This window comes from Trichosurus vulpecula, chromosome 2, assembly GCF_011100635.1.
Source record: "Trichosurus vulpecula isolate mTriVul1 chromosome 2, mTriVul1.pri, whole genome shotgun sequence".
NCBI classification, from domain to species: domain Eukaryota; kingdom Metazoa; phylum Chordata; class Mammalia; order Diprotodontia; family Phalangeridae; genus Trichosurus; species Trichosurus vulpecula.
The window spans coordinates 210544390-210564842 of record NC_050574.1 but is presented as its reverse complement, the minus strand read 5'-3'; the positions used below and the strand labels follow the sequence as shown (position 1 = coordinate 210564842).

Sequence of the window (20453 nt, the reverse complement as noted above, 5' to 3'; positions counted from 1 at the left end):
GGTAGCATATTTATCATGAGACCTTTATAATGGTGATTGGTCATTGCTTTGATCACATTTCATAAGTCTTTTAAAAATCATCTTTACAATTTTGTCATATAGAAATTGTCCTCTGGGTTCTTCTCACTTCTGCATCAATTCATACATGTCTTTCCAGGTTTCTCTGAAACCACTACTTTCATAATTTCTTATGGTTCAGTAGTATTTGATCACATTCAGATGCCATAACTTGTTCAGCCATCACCCATTTGATGGGTACTTCCTCAGTTTCCAATTCTTTGCCACCACATAAAGCTGCTATAAATATTTTTTCATATGAGTCCTTTTCCTCTTTCTTTGATCTCTTTGGGTAATAAACATAGTACTGGTATCACTGGGTCAAAAGGTATGTGCTGTTTAATGCTTTTTAGGGCATAGTTCTAGTTTGCTTTCCAGAATAGCTGGACTAGTTCACAACACTTTGAAAAGTACGTTAATGCACCTATTTTCCCACAGCTCCTTTAGCATTTATCATTTTCCTTTTTTGTCAACACGTGAGACCATGTAGAAAGAGGGGGAAAGTCCTTTTTGTCTTTTTCTACTTGACCTCTTATTGAGCTCATCAATTCTCATGAGTCCATTTATCATTAGTATTAATAATTATTATAATTATAACCAATATTTATAAAGTGCTCACTATATACCATGCACTGTGCTAAGCACTTTGCAGTTGTTATCTCATGTGGTCCTCACAACAACCCTGGGAGGTAAGTACTATCATTATTCCTTTTTTATAGTGGAGGAAACCGAAGCAAACGGAGGTTAAGTGACTTGCCCAGAGTCACACAGCTAGTAAGTGTCTGAGGTCACATTTGAACTCAGGTCTTCCTGACTCTAGGCCTACTGCTCTATGAATTGTACCACCTAGCTTTGTCTTCCCACTCTCCCTTCCTTCCCCTCCCCTCCCCTCCTTTCTTCTCCCCTCTCCTCCTCCTCATCTCTCCTGAAATCATCTGTCTTGTATTGTCAGCTGTCTGCTGTCCATCTCTCCCTAAATAGTATCCATCTCCATATCGGACTCGAAGTGTCCAGGACCAAACTAAACTTACTACTTGATCTTTTCCCATCAGGAGGACTGCCATTTATTCCGTTACCCAGATTTATAACTTCAGAGCTATTGTTAACTAGTCCCTCTTTCTTACGCCTCATATCAAATCAGTTGCCAAGTTTGTTTGTTTTTTTCCATTCTGCCACTGCAGTGTCCCTTACATATCCATTCCCTTTTCTGCACTCACAATCACCACCCAAGTTCAGGACCTCATTATCACTCACCTGGATCGTTTTAATGGCCTCATCATTGGTCTTCTGAGTTCTAGGAGTGTTGTTCTCCAAATGATCATCTATGCAATGCCCAAAATAATCTTCTTAATGATTAAGTCTGATAATGGCATTCCCTTACTTTAAAAACTCTTTATTGGCTTCCTGTTGGCTCTAGAATGAATTACAACTCCTCAGGAATAAGAACAACAACAAGAAGAAGCTAGCTAACTAGCTAACTAACTAGATAGTAAATAGCAGCAACTGACCTTTATACAGCTTTGTAAAAAGTTTTATAAATATTATCTCATTTTTTGAGGTTGGTCATAATAACCCTGAGAGATATGTACTAATATCTGCCGCCCCCCATTTTTTTTAACAGATGGGGAAACTGGAGATAAAATTAAGTGATTTAACTGGGGTCGCACTGTAATAAGTATGTGGCCACACTTGAACTCAGCTCTTCCTGACTAGAAGCCCAGTGCCCTATCTAGTACCTTCCCTCTGCTAGTTATTTCCTGTTTATCCTACATATAGCTTGCTTTGAATATATTTGTTAGCATGTTGTCTCCCCCAACAGATTGTGAACTCCTTGAAGGCAGGGACTATCTTTTGCCTCTTTTTGTATGCTTGGTACTTAGCGCAGTGCCTGAAACCTTGTCAGTGCTTGGTAAATGATGATTGATTGATTGGCTATCCTGTTGGGCCAGCTAGCTGCCCCATAGGAGGCTTTGAAGGTTCTCCACAGTCTGGCACTTCACTTTTATTCCACTTTGTTCTCTTTCATGTGGTCTGCATTCTGGCCAAACTGGAATGCTAGCTTATTCCTAGAGGCATCATTATACAGGGAAAAGAACACTGGATTTGGCATCAGAGGACCTGGCTTCAAATCCTACATCTGTTCCTCAGAGTCCTATGGGACAATGAGCTAGTCATTTAACCTTTCCAGGCATCAGATTACTCATCTGAAAAATGAGGGTATTGAGCTGGCTAGCATCCGAGTTCCTTTTCAGATCTCAATCTATGTCCCAATGATCTTGCGAAATTCCATCTCTTACCTCCGAATATAATAAATGCTGGAATGCATTTGCACCCCACAGAATTCACCTTCTCTTACAACCTGCCTCAGTTACCTAGTTGTTAATGTACTCTCTATCTCCAGATTGCTTTGGATTTACTTAAGATGTATTCAACCAGTGGAATACAAGCTTCTCAAGGGCAGAGAGTTTCATTATTGTCTTTGTATCTCTTGCACCTTACACTGTTGCATTTAGACCATCATCCTCTTTTATAGATTTTAAAAAAGTTGTTAAATGGAAAGAAGTATGCATAAATTCTTTTGTTTACAATACAGAAATGTTTAAAAAATTTGAAAATAAGATAAACCTTTGAGTCCAGTATGATTCAACAATTTTCTTATTAAAACCAGAAGATTGTTCCTTAATTGTTACTATGGCATCAGAAACTCAAGCGACAGAAGCATAAATGAATTTAAGTAGCCCTTCTAATAAGCAAAAATGTCACAGATCTCTTATGAAATCATTGTTGAAAAAGTAATTTTCATTTGAGTGTGATCCTGGCTTAAAGAAGGAAGGAACTAATTACACTTTTGCGCTATTATAAATAAGAATTATATTTAGGGACCCAGCATGTATGTGAATTGAGTTTAAAAGATAATAAATCTGACATTTGATCTAGGGAGTGTTTTCTTGTCCTTCTGAAGACATAATTATATTGTCTGGTTGATAGAAATCTTTGACCCATTGTGTTTTGGCCTTAATGTTTATTGAGTTTAATCTAATACATAGGTGCAACTTCACTATAGAATGTAGGGTAAGAAAAGTAAATATAATTCTGTACATATACATACATATTCTTGTGAGATGTAGCAATAAACTCATTTCATAGTAGTTCTTCAAACTAAAAATAAGAATGAGTGTTCACTTGTTGCTAGTGTCATAACTACTGGATACTAGGTTTGTGCTTCTTCGTTTTAAAACAAACCTAGTGAAAAGTTATCTTTTGTCTCTGGTGTGTATCTTGACCAGATAAATTCTCATGCTGACACATGTATTTATTTTTAATGATTTATTTCTTACATTTTTTTAGCAATATTATATTTTAATTGTGCTATATATGAATATTTGGTTAAAGAAAACTGTCTCTAGATTTTTATCAATGGTGTTATTTTTTCCTAAAATTTGATTTGTACTCAGATTCTGTAATCTAGTCCTAAATAATGCTATCTGTTGTACAGATCTAAGACAGTCTGTAGGAGGACCTTCCTGATTTTCAAACAGAGTACCATTTTACAGCATTCGTGGAATAATTGTAATTACCTTACCTGTCTGATATGCCCACTTTATGAGGCTGAACTCTAGTGCTGAATGGAATAAAAAACTCACATATTGAATTAGGTCACCTTCGTGTAGAGACAAGCTACTCTTTTCCCTTAGATAAACCTTCACTAATTCCACCAGGGAAAAAAATAACCTAAGTGAATGGTTCATCACTTTTAATTAAAAAACTGCAAGTGTATTAGCTCTCTTGGTTATTCCTCAACATGCAAGAAGTCAGGCAAGAAACTAAGAAATTCTTTTTCTCCAAATTCCATGTATATTTTTATTAATATGGAGACCAATACCTCATACTATTATTTAGTAAAGGGAGAGTATTTAAGAAGGATGTGCAAAAATATGAAGTCATTTTTAAAAATAGCAGGTAGATAGTAGGCAAGTTAACAATTCTTATGGCATTGATTTGGAATTGTTATAGTAATAATCATTGTGCTTTCCATATGTATGATATTTGATTTTAAAAAGATAGGTTTTCGCATTATATCTCATCTAGGCTCTGGGCTTGCTCTCCCAACTCACACTCTGACTCATAATTCTGGTCCACTGATCAAGACTACTGCTCCCATCAGGATTCTATGGAGAACAGGTGTTAGAAGTGTCTTCTTCACTACTGTTCATCTCACACCCCACTCCTGTGTATTTTTCTCTGTATCGTCTAACCAGTGACTAGTGCCCTAATATTAACTGACCAGTTACCATCTCTTCAGTATCCATTTAACAATGATTACTGCCTTAATATAAACCAATCATTTTCTCTCCTCTATCAACTAACCACGATTTGATTTTAGAAAGGAAGTACAACTTTCTTCCCATTAGACCTATCTATACCACTTGAATAACTCACAGTAGTAGGAGAAGTAAAGTCACATCTTGTGTTGCTCTGTCTCCAGGCCCTTGGCTTTCTTCCAATCCATATATACATTCAGGAACTCCTGAAGCTATGTTCTAGAACTTTCAAATTTAGGATCCTATATCCCTCCCTCCAGGAGGCTGGCCATGTGGCTCCATGAATGAAAGAGCTTCTGACTGCCATTTATGGCTCCTAGGAGTGAGGTGGAACAACAGCTTTCTCCCAAGTCTGATCTAGCTCTGCTGCATTCTGGTCTGTGGTTAGCTCTTTCAGGATCTTCTCTGGTGGTGATGATGGGGAGACAATTGTAGAATTTGTCCCTTTCTTTTTTAGGTCTGGCATAAAAGGATAGCCATGAGCAGGGATGTCCTGGTGAATATTTAACTTTGGCGCTCAAACAAACAAAAAAAAAACCCGTACACATGACACTTTTAAGTTCAATGTGCATAATTGACATTTTCTTCAGTCTCTAGGCAATCAACAAAATAATAAATCAATCCTTAATTTGTAACATTTGATTATTTTTGAGGTGTAAATGCTCATACTGAAAATTTAACAGTTGACTCTTAACAAGCCAGTTGGAGCTGTGTCTGGTATATCTGTGACTCATGATATCCTGATCCAACTAAATCATAGCCAGTATATCCACAATATTCAGGCCCGTCAATACATTTCTAATTGCTGGCACTTAAAAGACATAAAGAGCCTAAGAAAGAACCAGTGAGCATGTCCATACCCTCCATGTTTCTGAACAAAGTCTCACCTCCCTTTAGACTCAACAGATTGCTATCTTGTTTATGGGAAAAAAAGTAGATGGTAGGTGAAGCAAGGAGAAGCTAATTCTTAAATTACTTTAAATGTTAATGGTGACATATTCTTTTTTAGCAGTATAATTCCTTGTACTTAAAGCGTGTGATTAGTTTTTACTGATTTAATTTGATTTAGCGTAGTACAGAAGGAAAATCATTAGTTCTTGTATCAAAGGACTTGGGTTCAAATCCCTCCTCTGATATTACCTTGGGGAAATTGATCAACCTCCCTTTGCCTAATTTTTCTCCTTTCTAAAATGAAGGAATTAGACCACTAGACCACTGTGGTCCCCTCAAGGTATAGGTCTTTTATCTTATGATCCTTAAAATTATGAGAGGATTAGAAGGGTTTTGGTAGTCCATGGAACTTGATCACCAGGTTCTAAAGTATTGTTTCCTAATTCCGGTGTCAAGCACAAATAATTGTTTCTTTGGGGAGTTCTTCATAATCCCTAGAATTGTTAGGAACTTTTCCTCAATATATCAGAAGCAGGTTGTACACCTCACATTCTAAAGAGGAAAACTAGACTTGCCTCACTTCTCGACACTCAGCTTTTCTGTACTGCTGAGAAGTGCCATGTGGTGAACCTGATATTCTCTTAGATCCCTTGAACCACTGACAGGAAGGTTGGGGACTCTGACTATGGATTCCAGGATTATGAATTGATGGCCTGTGTCACCAATTTTCAAGCCTGGGTCAATGTATTCCACTCTAAATCTATATGACCGTAATGATTTTTTTCCTTATGACAAAAAATGTATTAATACTCTGGAATAAATTTATTATGAGAAAACAGGTTTTGAACTTATTCAGCCAATTGAATTTCATTTGCAAGAACTATTTCCCCAAATTAAACATCTTCTCAGGTCTCAAAACACCAAAAATAAAGAAAATTATATCATCCATTTTTATTAATTCTTCTTAGGATGTTATTTCCTGTGTTTAGAAACACTTTGTTTTCTCTAGTCTTTTAATAACTGAAATGCAATAGAAAAATGTAATCTATATTGTGGAAAAAGTAAAATCATAACATTTATCCAAACATGAGGGTTGAAATCACATACAACATCTGTTTTGATAGTACAATTTTAAGTGTTTTTTTCTCCCCCTCAGGACATTTATTCAGAGCAGCTGGTGATCAACCGTTTAACCTGTCCACAGTGTCGAGTGCCTTCCCAATGGTCAGCCACCCAGTCTTTGGTCTACATACAGCCAGCTCAGGGCATTCAGAATTTGGTGGTTTGGGGACACTTGGTACCCCTACAGCCTTAGCAGCACATCCCCAACTAGCACCTTTTCCAGGTAAACATCTGTTACAAACAGTATTCAACTGAAGAAGGAACAATTGAAATGTCCTAGTCCTAATAAGCATTTGATTAATAATTATTTTTATCAAGAAGTCAAAGAAAGAAGGACTAGACTAACACTTGTGCTAGAGGGAAAAAAGTGTCTATGTTCTGGCAGTAAGCAGTATGTAGAATATGCCTGATTCCTGTCTGTTACGTTCAGGAGCAGGGAACAGACCCCTTCAGAGGCTACTGAAGTGGTTAAAACTAGAGAAATACACAATTATACTAAAAGACCGGGAATAAGCCAAACTGACATAGGTTGTGTGCTTTTTTTTTTTTCATTTAAAAGTACTCCATTTAAAAAAATATGGATTTTTCTAAATGCTTTAGCTGGAAGCCAAAGCCCAGTTCTCATAATGAATATATTTTTCTCTTTGGGGCACTTATTTCTCTTATGCTTAGGAAAGAAGATTATTTGCCTCTTGGGTCTATTCTAACTCTAAAAGTCTCTAACTCTGACTAGATTTTTCTGAGATTGGCTTGATTGAATCTATATCTCTCTTCACCTGTTTTGCTTGCATCTGTACTATTCCAAAGTGCTTAACAAAATTTCATTGCAGGAATACATTATTATCTCAGTTTGGAAGCTATTATTTCTTGTAATTTACTTGTACTTTTCTTTTTTATCCTTTCAAATCCAAACCATACTGTTCTGATGAGCACATAACCTCCCTGGGCTTTAGTTTCCTCATTTGCCAAATGAGATTAGACTGGATGACCTCTGAGTTTTCTTCCAATTCTGTATCTATGATCCTGTGTTTTAATCAAAATTTTATAGGTATGAGTTGGATTTTGTGTGTACAAGACTGTCTGAATTTTATTCTAGCTCCTCCATCAATATTTGTTCCTTCTCACATGGATGATTTATAAACTGTCAACTGTTTTAATCTTAGGAAAGAAATACCTCTCTCAAAACAGACATGAAGGACAGATGGTTGAAATGTGTATTTCCTGTTCTTTTATTTGATGAATCAGATTGTTTCACTCCAGAACACTAGATTTTAGAATTTGACATTGTAAAAAAAAATCACTTGAGAAAATCGGAATTAGGAAAAATTAAGGTCTGCCAATAATACTACTTTTATCTTATAAGATCCTTCTGAAGAAGCCAAGATAGTAGCAGCAAAAGTACTTGAAATCTTAAATTTGTCATTTGACTAATGGCCAAGTTTTCCTTTTGGGCATGACATCAGCATGTCCAAACCTTAGTATTCTCTTAGTACTATTAAAATCACACCCTTTTTCATAGAATTATGCTTACTGTATCCATCATAAGATTTTACTTGCCCTATGATTGTAGTAGGGTATTTCTTGACCACACATTTTCCAGAATACTTCTCCTATCAAATGGTCTATCATTTTTTAGACTGTGTCACTTTAAAGGTTTGTTGTAGTGATTTAAAATAAATAAGGTTGGGCTGATGTTTAAACTTAGCTAAAATGTCCCACTTTAGAAAAAATTTTAACAGGTGAGGGTAAAGAGTGTCAAAATACAAACAAGAAATTGTTAGGAATTTTAAATGGAAACAATTTTTTGTCCATTTTTGCTCCATTTTAGTGATTTTGGTTGTTTTTTTGGGGGGGGGGCGGTGCAACCCATAGTATTAGAAGGAAGAATCCCAAGGTTCAGCTAAGCAGGAATTATTTAATTAATTAACCATTTATTTCATTTCTTTGGGTGTTAGATTTCATTCTGTTCTCAAGATTTAGTGTTTCAGAAGCCTCTGCTTTATGGTTAAAATGGATATACAGTGGATACTCTGAAATTTTATATTATCTGAATCAGATGGGTTTTTACTACCAAAGTTAACAGTGAAATTATACTGATGCTACCCATGAATATAGTTTCAAATCTATTAGCAGATTTATTCTTGCAATATTTATTGTATGCAATTATTACTTTGCTAGTAGACTATTTTGTGATAGTTTTAAAAGTCCCATGTTTGCTGTGAAAATTTCAACAAAATGATTAACTTGAATAAATTTCCTAATTCATAATTGAGGAATTTTTCCAGGGATCTATAGAGTTTTTTTGAAACTTGAATATTACTGTGGGTTAGATCTTAAGGGCTTTGTTTCAGGTAAAACACATTTTCACCATCAGGTGGTATCATCTTAAACCAAAACACTGGATGTATAGCTTTCTTTGCTTTTACCTGTCTGTTCTTGGCATAATGCAACATCAACATTTTGATATGCCAAGTTTTCTTTTTTATGATTCCTTTGGCTTTTCTTGTATTTAAATTACTTGCATCCTACTAGAAATCCCAAATTCGACACCAAAGTCATGGTAGTGATAATGATGATGATATATGTATGTGTGTGTATTTATATATTTTTTTCTAGAATAGTCTTTTATGTTTTGTATTTAAACTCTATTCACTAAGTGATTTCTATAAAGTTAATTCTTCCTAGTCAGCTGTTTTGAGCCTAATTTTCAATACATAATTCATAGTCCAATACAATTTATTAAAAGCAAACTCTCACCTTCAGGGAAATGAGAAAGGGACAGAAGTAGAAATATTTAATTCACACTATTTCGTAGGGAAGGTTAACTAATAAAATACAGTTACCACATCTTTGCCAAAAGAAGTGTAAAGTGACCTCATCCAGGAGATACTGAATCTGGAGACATGGAACCTTAGAGTAACACTGGATTGAGAATATAGTCTCATTTGGAAAACATTTTAAAGAAGGATGTCAGAAGACGGTGAGCAATATCATCTCACAAAATGGCCAAAAGCAGTTAAGAAAATGAGCCTGCAGAAATGTTATTATGAGATCCAGCCAAGCCAAATCATCTTGAGAATTTATAGATGAAACCAGGAAGAAGATCAAGAGACACAACATGGGAAAGACCCACAAGTTTTCATTCTTTTTAGCAACTTCTTTTCATGGGCAACCACGTTGCCATTTGTACTCTACTACCTTTGTACTAGGTAAGGAAGTGCCACTTAAGAAAATTAAATCAGAAGGATCAAGGAAACTTAGCTAAATAGAAAAGGAATCTGTATTTGAGGTGGCATGACATGAAAGACACACAGGGGTCATTACTGAGAATATTTCAGATGAGGAGAAAATGCCAAAATAGCGGAGAAAATGATAAACAATGCTTTTACTGAAAATAAACCGAACAAAGACAAAATTGAAAAATCAGCAGCAGCTACTTTAAAATCCGACTCAAAATACCTCATCAGAAATTACTATTTCAAAAAAGTATTTATAATTTCCAGTTTACAAACAAAAAAATTCTGTATATTTATAAACAATTGGCACCTATATGTCTACTTTTTCATCTAGATACATTTTATGAAACCATTCTATACAGACATCACAAGCATCTGTGTTGAAAACATGAGAAGAGAGAAGTAGATTTTCTCATGAAGAACACATTGTTATAGTCATACACGTGACTGAGAAATAGAAAGAAAATAAAATCTCTTTATGTTAATTGTTGATTTTGGAAAAGCATTTAACTCAGTAAAATAAGAGGCAGCCCTGAAATTTCTCCTAAAACAAGGTGTGTTTCACACACACTCACACATACATGCATGCGTGCATGTGCACACGCACATACACGTTAAAGTTATACAAGATTCTTTGGCCAAAAAAACCTAAAAAATAACTATCGAGTGAACCCTTGAATACTGATATAAAATTGAGATGTAAAACTGACGTATGTTCACCTAAATGGCTCACCTGTGTTACAGATGTTCTCTATTGAATTTAAACAATAACAACAACAAAAAAAGGATTACTTAATGACCACAACCTTCTCCAAGTGCTTCTGTTCTCAGATAAAATTATTATGGGTGCTTTGGACTCCAGAACACACCAAAGCTACCTCGCTGAAATGTACAGCAATGCAAGAGATGCTTTATCATCCACAATAGAGGGGAAAGGTACATTCAAAATGCATATTACCAAGACTGCATCAAGAAATTAGATGGGCAGTGAATCAAATTTGTCCGTCTACCTATTCACCTATCAACACATCATTGACAGGCACTGCAGATGAATAATGAGCTGGTCTCACAATTGAGAAGGAAGAGATCTAGATGAATTGCATTTGAAAATTGTGTCACGTTTCCATTGATCCCAAACTGTACATCACTGCAAAAGCCTGTTTAACGCCATTATTCTAGTGATGCGATATGATTAAAAATCATCAAACACCGCAACCTGAGAAGAATCAAAATTATATTACCCAAAAAACAATGCAAAGATGTATGGTGGACATAACTAGACTGTATAAATATTGCCATCAATGACATAAAAGACTGAAGAGAGATAGGCCAGTTCTGTAGTGGAAATAACAGACTACATATGAACAATACACATGCTACTACATTGGATCTGGAGTTTAGAAAACATGGATTCAAGTCCTACCTCTGGAATTGCTACCTGTTGACCATGGACAAATCATTTAACGTCTCTAGCCATCATGTTTTTTTTCCATTTATATTATAAGAGGTTGGATTAGGTGTCCTTTAAGGATGCTTCCAGCTTTAAAAATAATCATCTTATTTTCCTATTTGCTAACCCCTAGAGACATAAAAATAACCAAAGGAAAATTTCAAGCATTTTATATTAAACCTCTATGGAGGGTTTATGGAAAAAGAATCACAAGGAATGCAAATGTGTATGGGGCTTGAAATTTTCATTAATGGAGAGAAAAATTATACTGATGAAGTCATAGATGCATCTAATTATCAAAATAAAGTCATTGCAGATACCATTTTGAATATAGTTTACTTAACACACATTTGCCCTTTATTTCTGAACAGTCTTAATTCAATTATACAGGGTTATGCCTTAAAAAGAGATTTTTGGTTTGGTGTCCATGTCTATATACTGCTGATTTTATATAAAAAGGGAAGTTTTCCTATGATGATGTTTCCCCCATGGGGGAAAAAGTTGTACTCAGTTTAGGCTCATAAAAAAGTCCTTTTAAGGTGACAATTGTAGTTAATAATTTACTTATCTTTTATAAGCTCTCTGATTCTTACATTTAAAAACAGGTAAACTTTGGTTTCTTTTTGTATGTTCTTTCATAGGGATACTTGATGCCTAGAATTTTAGAAAAAAAAGCTTTTAGAACATATAGTACATCTCATTAATATGTTTTTAACATTATTATATTCTTCAATAATTTCCATAGTTTACTAGCAATGGAGAGAGATCACTATTTTGCTTGCAATATTAGGCAACAAACCAATGTTTTGACAGTGTGATAGATTATCCAAATAAGAAGAAAAAGTTTTTCAAGGAGATTTTGGACAGAGGTTTAGTTGGTTTGTTTGCTATTATTTTCAAACCATTTTATCACAGAAAAATAGAATTTCAGAGTTGGAAGTGGCATTTATTCTAACTAATACTTCTACTCATTACTGCTTTGTCTGCCTTCTATGGATGAACAAAATAAGTTTATATCCATCTTTCACATGATAGTCTTTCAAATATTCAAGGATGTCTTTCCTATTCTTCATAGTTTCTTCTTTGGGCTAAACACACGCCATTCCTTTTGCCAGTCTGCAAATGGACAAATGCCATTTTGGTTGCCCTTGTCTCAATTTTCTTTTGCTTATCATTATTCTTCCTGAACTTTGGTATCCAGGACTGAACTTAAAATTCCGGAAGTGATCTGAACGGGGGTGAGTACTAGGGGACTACTAAATCCTGACTCCTGGAAGGGGGAGGGGTCATTTATCTCCATCAAAGATTATATTTTTTTTTAATTTCCCTATAGATAGCACTTTGTCTCAGTGAGTCTACAATCCATTTAAACCTTGAATCTTGTTCAGACAAACTACCTAGCCATACCTAATCTATCTTGTGCTTGTGATGGTAATTTGTTTTACTCAAAATGCTAGATTTTAGAATTATCCCTATTAAATTTCATCTTATTAGATTCAGCCCTAATGTTCTAGTTGTCAAGATGTTTTTCGATATTAACTGTTAGCCAGTCGTATTAGCTTTCCCTCCATCTTTGTATCACCTGAAAATTTGATAAGAATGCCATTGACCCTTTATTCAGTCATTGATAAAAATATTAGGCTGCCTAGAGGCAAGAACAGATCCATAGGGCATCCTTCCAACTTAACTTTGAACCATTCATAACTAATCTTTGATCCTGGCCAGTTCTGAATCCATCCAATTATGTTGTTCTGTAGTCCACCTTTTTTCTAGGTAGGCATTCAGTATCTATAGTATCCTCCTAATCTACCAGTTTTGTAACCTTGACCCAAAAAATGTGATAAGGTACACACATCAGCAACACATATATCAAAAAAAGAAGTTAAGTTAATATGACGTGACTTATTCGTCATGCTGGTGCTTTATGATCTTGGGAGTTCACTAACCATTTCATTAATAATACATTTTAGAACTTTTTTAATAGGAATTAAAGTCAGGCTCACTGGCCTGTAGTTCACAGATTCCCTTTTCTTCCCTTGTTTTAAAAATCAAGACAGCGTTTACCTTTCTCCAACCCTACAGCACTTCTCCTGTTCACATTCACCAATTCTATCAGCAGGTAAGGATGTAATTCACCTGGGCCAGAGGATTTGAATTCATCAAGGTCAGCTAGGGTCTCTTTTACGTCTTTTGGTTAGCTGATACCAAATAGCCACTTTCGTTTTGTCTTTCAAAGAGTATTCTCATTGGCAGAAAAAACAGAAATAAAACAAAGTTGAGTGACTTAACTATCATCAGTTATTCTCCTCCTACATACCTAGAGCAACAATCCTACCCCTTCTTTGATATGTTTCCTTTTCTCATAATAACTTCAAAAACAACCCTCTTTGTTAGTATTAATTTTCCTTGCTAGCTTCAGCTCATTTTGAGCTTTTAGCATTCTGACACCTTTCTTATATTACCCTGCCATGCTTTTATACACAATTCTCTTATCTGCTCTTCCATCTTCTGTACACATCATTAAAAAGTCTAGGTTGTTCAGTGAGTTTTCTGTGCGTATTGATCTTTTTATAAAACTCCTGTTTTTCTTCATTAGTGGTGTTTCTCTTTTTTTCTAAGGAGCCTTGAGCTATGAAACTACTTTAGTCACCTCTCTGAAAATACAATTTAAAAAAACCCCACTCTTCTTTTGTCCAAAGATTTGGCAGATCTTTTAAAAGGACCTATTTAAAGAGTTAAATTCTAGCTGTTGAGCTATTGATTTCAACATTTTAGTTTGATAGTCAGTAATTGTTTTCTAATATTTGTTAGGAGATGTAGGAGAAAATTCAGACTTTTCTTATTAGCTTTTAAGGAGAGACTCATAGTTTTAAGGTGGTATTAAAGTTACGTAACTTAAGAAAATTTCCTTGAACAGTGCCATTCCTTTACAATGACATTAAAAGGCTTCTTTGGACTATGTGAGTGGGTGAGTGTGGGAGTGTATACATGTACCTTCATGTACGTATATATTAATGTGTATATATTAAATTGTAAAACGTTTGCATTCTGAAAGGATTTCGAGGAGACATAAATAACATTTCTATGAATATTATTTATACCATTTGAACTATAATGGTTCAAATTCACATTCTGCATAACTTGGGGAGGACTTCTTTGTGTTTTATGTGAATCTGACCATAAATTTTGGGGTACAAAAGAGGGAAGTATAGTACCAAAAATTTTAATCTTTTTCTTTTTTTCGAAAAGTCATTAGAGAATAGAATCATTACTACATATTTCAGGTTTTCCGTGTTGTTTTTTAAAACCCCAAACACTTCTCATTCTATGAGAAGCTGCTGATAGACATATTAGTGAAGGGCTTGATATGATGTTGTCTAAGGTCAGAAGAGTAAAATCAGAAGCAGAAGCCATAATTTGGATGATCACCTGGTGTGTTTTATGTTCCACTTGTATTCCTTTCTAGTAAGTAAGTTTGTCAGAACTTAAAAGAGGCAGAACTCAATAAGTAATTTTGTTTTGAAAAAGCACTCGATTCTTTTTTTGAGTTGTTGTTCTGGTGTGACTTTAATTGCAGAAATAACACACGCATTTCTTTATTTGAGGTGCAGAATGGTGGAGAACTGCAGATGTGCATGCTCGATCAGGGGCAACCTTCTTTTCACCACTCTTGGGGATTCCGCCACTGTTTGCTTCTTCAGCTCAGAATCATGATTCATCTTCATTCCATTCAAGGAATACAGGAAAAAATAATCGAGGTGGTCTAGAAAAAGGTAACAGTACAAAAATGTTGAAAGAATATTACAAACTCTTTCCTGTGATAGCAATTTTCAGTGGTGTCTATGAGTTTTATTCTCAAGCATTGTCATGTGTGTGGGGTGTTCTCAGGTGCACACTAGTTTCCCCCAAAAGTTACTTTGTATTTGAATTTAATCTCGCAGTATGATATTTAGTTCTAAAATATGGATTTTATCTTGTATATAAGTGTTGTGCTCAAGTTTAGTTGAGGTTTAATTTCTTTAGTTTGATGAATGAAAGTGTTGCCTTTTATGATTGAGTATTCAATAAAGTTCACTTAAAAGAAAATAAACAAAATTCCTTGTGTGGATAGTCTAATGAAATATGGTTCACTATGCTATGGAATTAATAATCATTATCCCTGTCAATTCTTATGTAATTAAGATTCACTCAAAGAGCCAGATCTGGGGGTAGGCAAGAGGATGAAGTAGGCAACATTCAACAGGTTCAAGGAAGGACTTTTTTTTATATCTTTTTTTAAAATACACTTTGTATTCCAGAAAATTATTTTCTTCATCCATGTAAATATTTATTTTGTGGTAAGTCATTCATGAACAGATGACATAGTGGATGGAGAGCCAGCATCAGAAAAGCCCAAGTTTAAGTTGTGACTCTGACACATACTGACTTTGTGACCTTGGGCAAGTCATTTATCTCTCAGTGCCCCTAGGCAACTTTTCTTAAGTTTAAAAATTGCAGAGCAGGTGCATTTGACAGAGGGGGTTTCTCAATGAAACCACAGCTCTGGGTCAAAAGCAGCCTCCCTTCAACAGTTTTAAAACCTTCAATAGGATTTACAAAGCCCTTCTCTCAGCTCTAATCACTTATACCAACAATAACATCTCAGCGGACTACATTTGTCCATTACTTTTTTGGAAATAATTGCCAATTTTGTATGGAGGTTTTCTTCAGATTTAAAATGGTTTTTGAAAAAATTTCTTCCCTATCAATAGTGAAAGATTTCATAGCCTAACTTCTTTTCAAAAGGAAAAAATATTTCCATAATTGTTTTTTGAGATGCTTATTTTTTTTCCAAGGTGTAAATGGGTCCGTAAATGGAAATAGTCCGTCACCTGTATCTGGCGTCAGTACATCTGTATTAGCCGCTACAGCTTCAAGTTCCACCGGACAAACAAAAGCTGCGACTCCAGGAGGAGGAAGTCGCAAATGCAATCAGGATCAAACGAAGAATCAGCTTTTGGATGCCAGAGCTGACAAAATCAAAGATAAGGTAAGTTATAATCTGCAAAAACAAGGCATAGAGTAGACAAAGGACTACTTTGTTATCTTTGTTAACTTTGTTATCGAATGTTGTGTGTTGTAGTCTTACCAAAATAAATGGCTTTTTATCATAGGGTAGTAATACATATCTTCTGTAATACCACAAAGGTAAATGATTATGTGGATCTGAATTAAAGAATAAGCTGTGTCGGCTCTATTCAAATATAGTATTATACTTATCGATAATAAGTAATGATGCAAGAAGAGGATACTAACTCACCTTAGTCACATGTCATTAGGCAGGAGATATTATGATTTTTTGATCTCTGAAAACCTACTGGCTCCTCTTAAGTGCTTTGAATTATTTCCACTTGCGTCTGTCTACTTTACCTTATACTTACAAGGTCATCATCTTCACCAAAAAGCCCACATGAAGGGCCTGTTCTCTATAAACTGTGCCATAGACCTGAATCCTGCCCTTAAAATCTAAGACAGGCTTGCAAATAAATATAAAATACATATACATATAAAATCAACAAATGGTAGAATAAAACATTATAGCAATAATTAAATGAAGAGATAGGTGTACTTTATTTTTGTTTATGCTTGAAATATATTTTTTTGTTCAGTCACTTTCATTTGTGTCCAGCTCTCTTCATGACCCCATTTGGGGTTTTCTTGGCAAAGATACTGGAGGGGTTTGCTATTTCCTTCTCCAGCTCATTTTACAGATGAGGAAACTGAGGCAAACAGGGTTAAGTGACTTGCCCAGGGAGACACAGTTAATGTCCGAGGTCAAATTTGAACTCGGGAAAATGAATCTTCCTCGACTCTACCTATGGTACCACCTAGGTTCCCTAATATATTTGCAGATAGCATTTATTACATGTAATATGTACTCTCTAGAGCATCTAGGTAGCACAGTATTTACTACTTCCCTTTCTAAAGGCTCACAAATCATACTTTTGATAATATGTTCTAGAATTTTGCCAGCTATCCAAGTCAATATCATAGGCTTGTAATTTGCAGATTTTACCCAATGCCTTTTTATAGGAAGCTTTTGGTATATTGCCCCTCTCTGGTCCCAAGACCATTCTTCTGCTTTCCATGGTCTTTCAAAGGTCACTGAGCATTTGCTCCTTGTCAGCTCTTTCAGTAGCTTGGGATGTAATTCATTTGGGCCCAGTAACTTGGTAGTTTCTTGCCATTTTTCTTGAATCTCTACTTCATTTTATCCATTTTTACTCTAGCTTTCCAATCCAAAGATCATATTCCGTGGCAGGGAATATTGAAACAAAATAGAAGTTGAGTAGTCCTGCTTTCTTTCTGTTGTAAATTCACTGTCAGCATTTTATTCCAACATGGAGCAGTGATACTGTCTGTTCTTTGACCTCCTTGCACTGAATGTAATTTGTAAATGACCTTTTTCGTTGTTATTTTTGGTATTCATCACCAGTCAGTTCCCTGGTCATTCTGAGCTTTAATATGCAATAAAAGCTTGTTCAATCTGCCTCTTCTTTTTTTCCCCCTTCCTAAAGGTATTGTTTTACCAACCAGCCTTTGTGGACTTTTCTTGTTTCCCTCCTCAGGTCATTCTATGCTCTAGCAAATCTGGTCAGCTCTCCATCCCCGGAGAATGCTCTGTAATTTCCCATATTTATGCTTTTGTTCATTCCATACCCTTTGCCTGGAATATCCTTTCTACCCCTCTTTTCTATTGAATTCCTACCCAACTTCTAAGTAGTATTTCAAATTCCATCTATTGAATGAAGCCTCCCTGATATCTCTGTTGGCACTGAATGATTCTTAACTGTCAGACCTAGTATTATTTTATTTTATACTTCTTTAATATAACTGTCATACATTGCTGTATATTATGTCATTTGTATGTGCATTATCTCTTTATTACAAGGTAAAGCTCTCTGAGGGTGTCTCATCTAAACTTTGCATCAATTCCAGTGCCTAGCACAATACACAATTTAATGAAAAGTTTTTTAAATTGAATCTTTTCCCCATTGCTTATACTCTTCCTGCTTATGGAGAGCTTGTATTTTCACTGCTCTATCCTCCTTGCCTTCTTTGTCTTTATTTCCTCACAGGTCAGTTTATTCTGTCTTATTTTGTCTCTTTCTTTAAAATTCTTCACCCTTCCTCTCCTACAGTTCTTGTACAGTTATCTCACAAAAATCTGTCACCCATTGTCTTTCTAGGGGAAGCCTAAAACATCCTGTGTACCCTTGATCTTCTTTTTAAATTGACAACAGATCTCTGTGTGGTTCTAGAAGTCCCACTGGGCAATCTCAGCAACCCACTATTGATTCTGACTGCAAGGTAGAAATTTTTGTGTACTAAATACCGTGGTTGTTGATATATTGTCCTGTAATATTGTCCTCCCTTCAATCTCTGACTACTGTTTCAACCCTTGTACTAATACAATTATCCCTGAAATCCTCAACTCTTTCTAATTTTCAGCCACTTATCTGGTGCTCCTAGGGCTATTGGTGCTTTTCTCATTATTATTATTAAATTCATTAATAGCTAATGGCTTTATTTGCGTTCATACTGTAATACAGAAATCACTTTTGTAAACGTACTAGGTGGCACAGTGGATATAGTGCCTGGCCTAGCATCAGGAAGGCTCAGCTTCTTGATTTCAAATCTGGTCTCAAACACTTATTAGCTGTGTGACCCTGGGCAAGTCACTTAACCTGTTTGCTATCTTTCATTCATCAAAAGATATGGTAGAAACTTCCCTTGAGTAACCATTTGATTGGTTTTAGTCTTGTTGCCCTATTTCTGAGAGGTTTCTTTTTATGTATGCATTTATCTTACATTGTTATTTTACCATTTCATCATTTTAGTCTGCCATTTGGCAGCTTTTTGATAAATCCATTTCTTTAGTATACTTTTCACAGTCCTCATTTCATTATAAAATGTCTCTTCCTTATTGTACTACACAGTTCTGTTATTTAAGACCCCCCCCAATTCCTTTTTATCCAGGAATACCCCATTCATTGAATTTTGTATTTTCATTTTCCAAAAGGGACTTTTGTTTTAGAAACTAAGTTCTGGCATTTCTGTCCCTTTACTTGTCTTTCTGATCTGAAATATCAATTATGTAATCATATTCAGACTTTCACTATTTGTCTAGTTCTATACATCATTGTTTTGTGGGAGTTTTTAATACCATACACCTAGTTACTAAAGTGAGATATACTACCTACTTTGAGGAAGATTTTTTAGAAGTTTTATTTCTTTGGTTGTAAGTATAACTTGAGTGCTCAAAACATGCTGACTTTTTATTTAGCAATTTAGGATAGATGAAACTTTAACATTGCCTTCTTGTTAGGAAATAAACAGCTGCCTAACAGTCCCTTGGACCTTAATGTAAAATATATAAAATCGAGCAATTTTCCCAGGAGGTGTAAGTCATTCCCAACCATAAAGTTGTTAGAAATATTCAAGACCAAATCATAGTGGTAATGCAGTTATTTGAAAAGTATATGTCAAGTCAGGCTCATAATTTTCTATCAAATAGGTGAAAAATCTGGTTATTTGACTAAATTTAATTATTCATTATAGATTCCAATTATATAGTGCTAGCATAGAAATACAAAAATTTATTGTTATATGTAATTCACTTAGCTTATTTGTATAAGGGAGTAAGGTAATAAATATTTAGCCTGCTATTTGACAGGCACTCTGCTAAGTTGTTCTTTATTTTTCTTTTTTTTTTTTTTTTCAAATTTCTCATTTGATCCTCACAACAGCCCTTCATGTGAGGTGATATTATTATCCCATTTTACAGTTGATGAAACTTGATGTGAAGATACCATTTATGCTTAAATGATAACGAAACTGTATTTTTGTAATGTTCTACATAGTCCTTAGCTGCATTTCAAAGTTTTCTGCTTTGAAATGATTAAAAACAACAAAAATGGGAAAAAAAATGGGGCATGTATCTACTGAGTTCAAATGCTCAGATGATTACTATCAATCCCTCTGAAAGTATTTCCTTAACCAGTAGAATATAATAAGAATCTCTCTACATAAGTCCTACCTAACTCTCAGGGCTGTTGTGAATAAATCTGTAAACCATAAAGTGTTATGTAAATTTGAGTCTTAATATTAGTCAATAAACTAGTTTGTTATGATTTATGATTTTCTAAATTTTTATATTAGTTACTATTGTTGCCTCTTCAAAAGTCTTACTCCAAAACGTAATCCTTGGATCAAAATCTCTTTCTTGACCCAAAGAGAATCAACTCACTGAAAACCTCTTGTCTGATCCCTTTGCTTCCACCTAGCTAAGCTTTGGGAAAATCGCTCACTGATCTTTTCTGGGATATCTTGTTT

At 35.0% G+C, this 20453-nt stretch overlaps 1 protein-coding gene across 1 annotated transcript in view; it reads left to right on the top strand.

Annotated features, from left to right (window-relative positions):
- The window catches only part of BAZ2B (bromodomain adjacent to zinc finger domain 2B), a 353975-nt gene that overhangs the window by 213502 nt on the left and 120020 nt on the right, over positions 1-20453 (top strand). The window contains exons 4-6 of the mRNA XM_036743221.1: positions 6427-6615; positions 14690-14851; positions 15914-16107. Coding sequence (XP_036599116.1) covers positions 6427-6615; positions 14690-14851; positions 15914-16107 — 545 coding nt within the window. The remainder of the gene's footprint in view (positions 1-6426; positions 6616-14689; positions 14852-15913; positions 16108-20453) is intronic.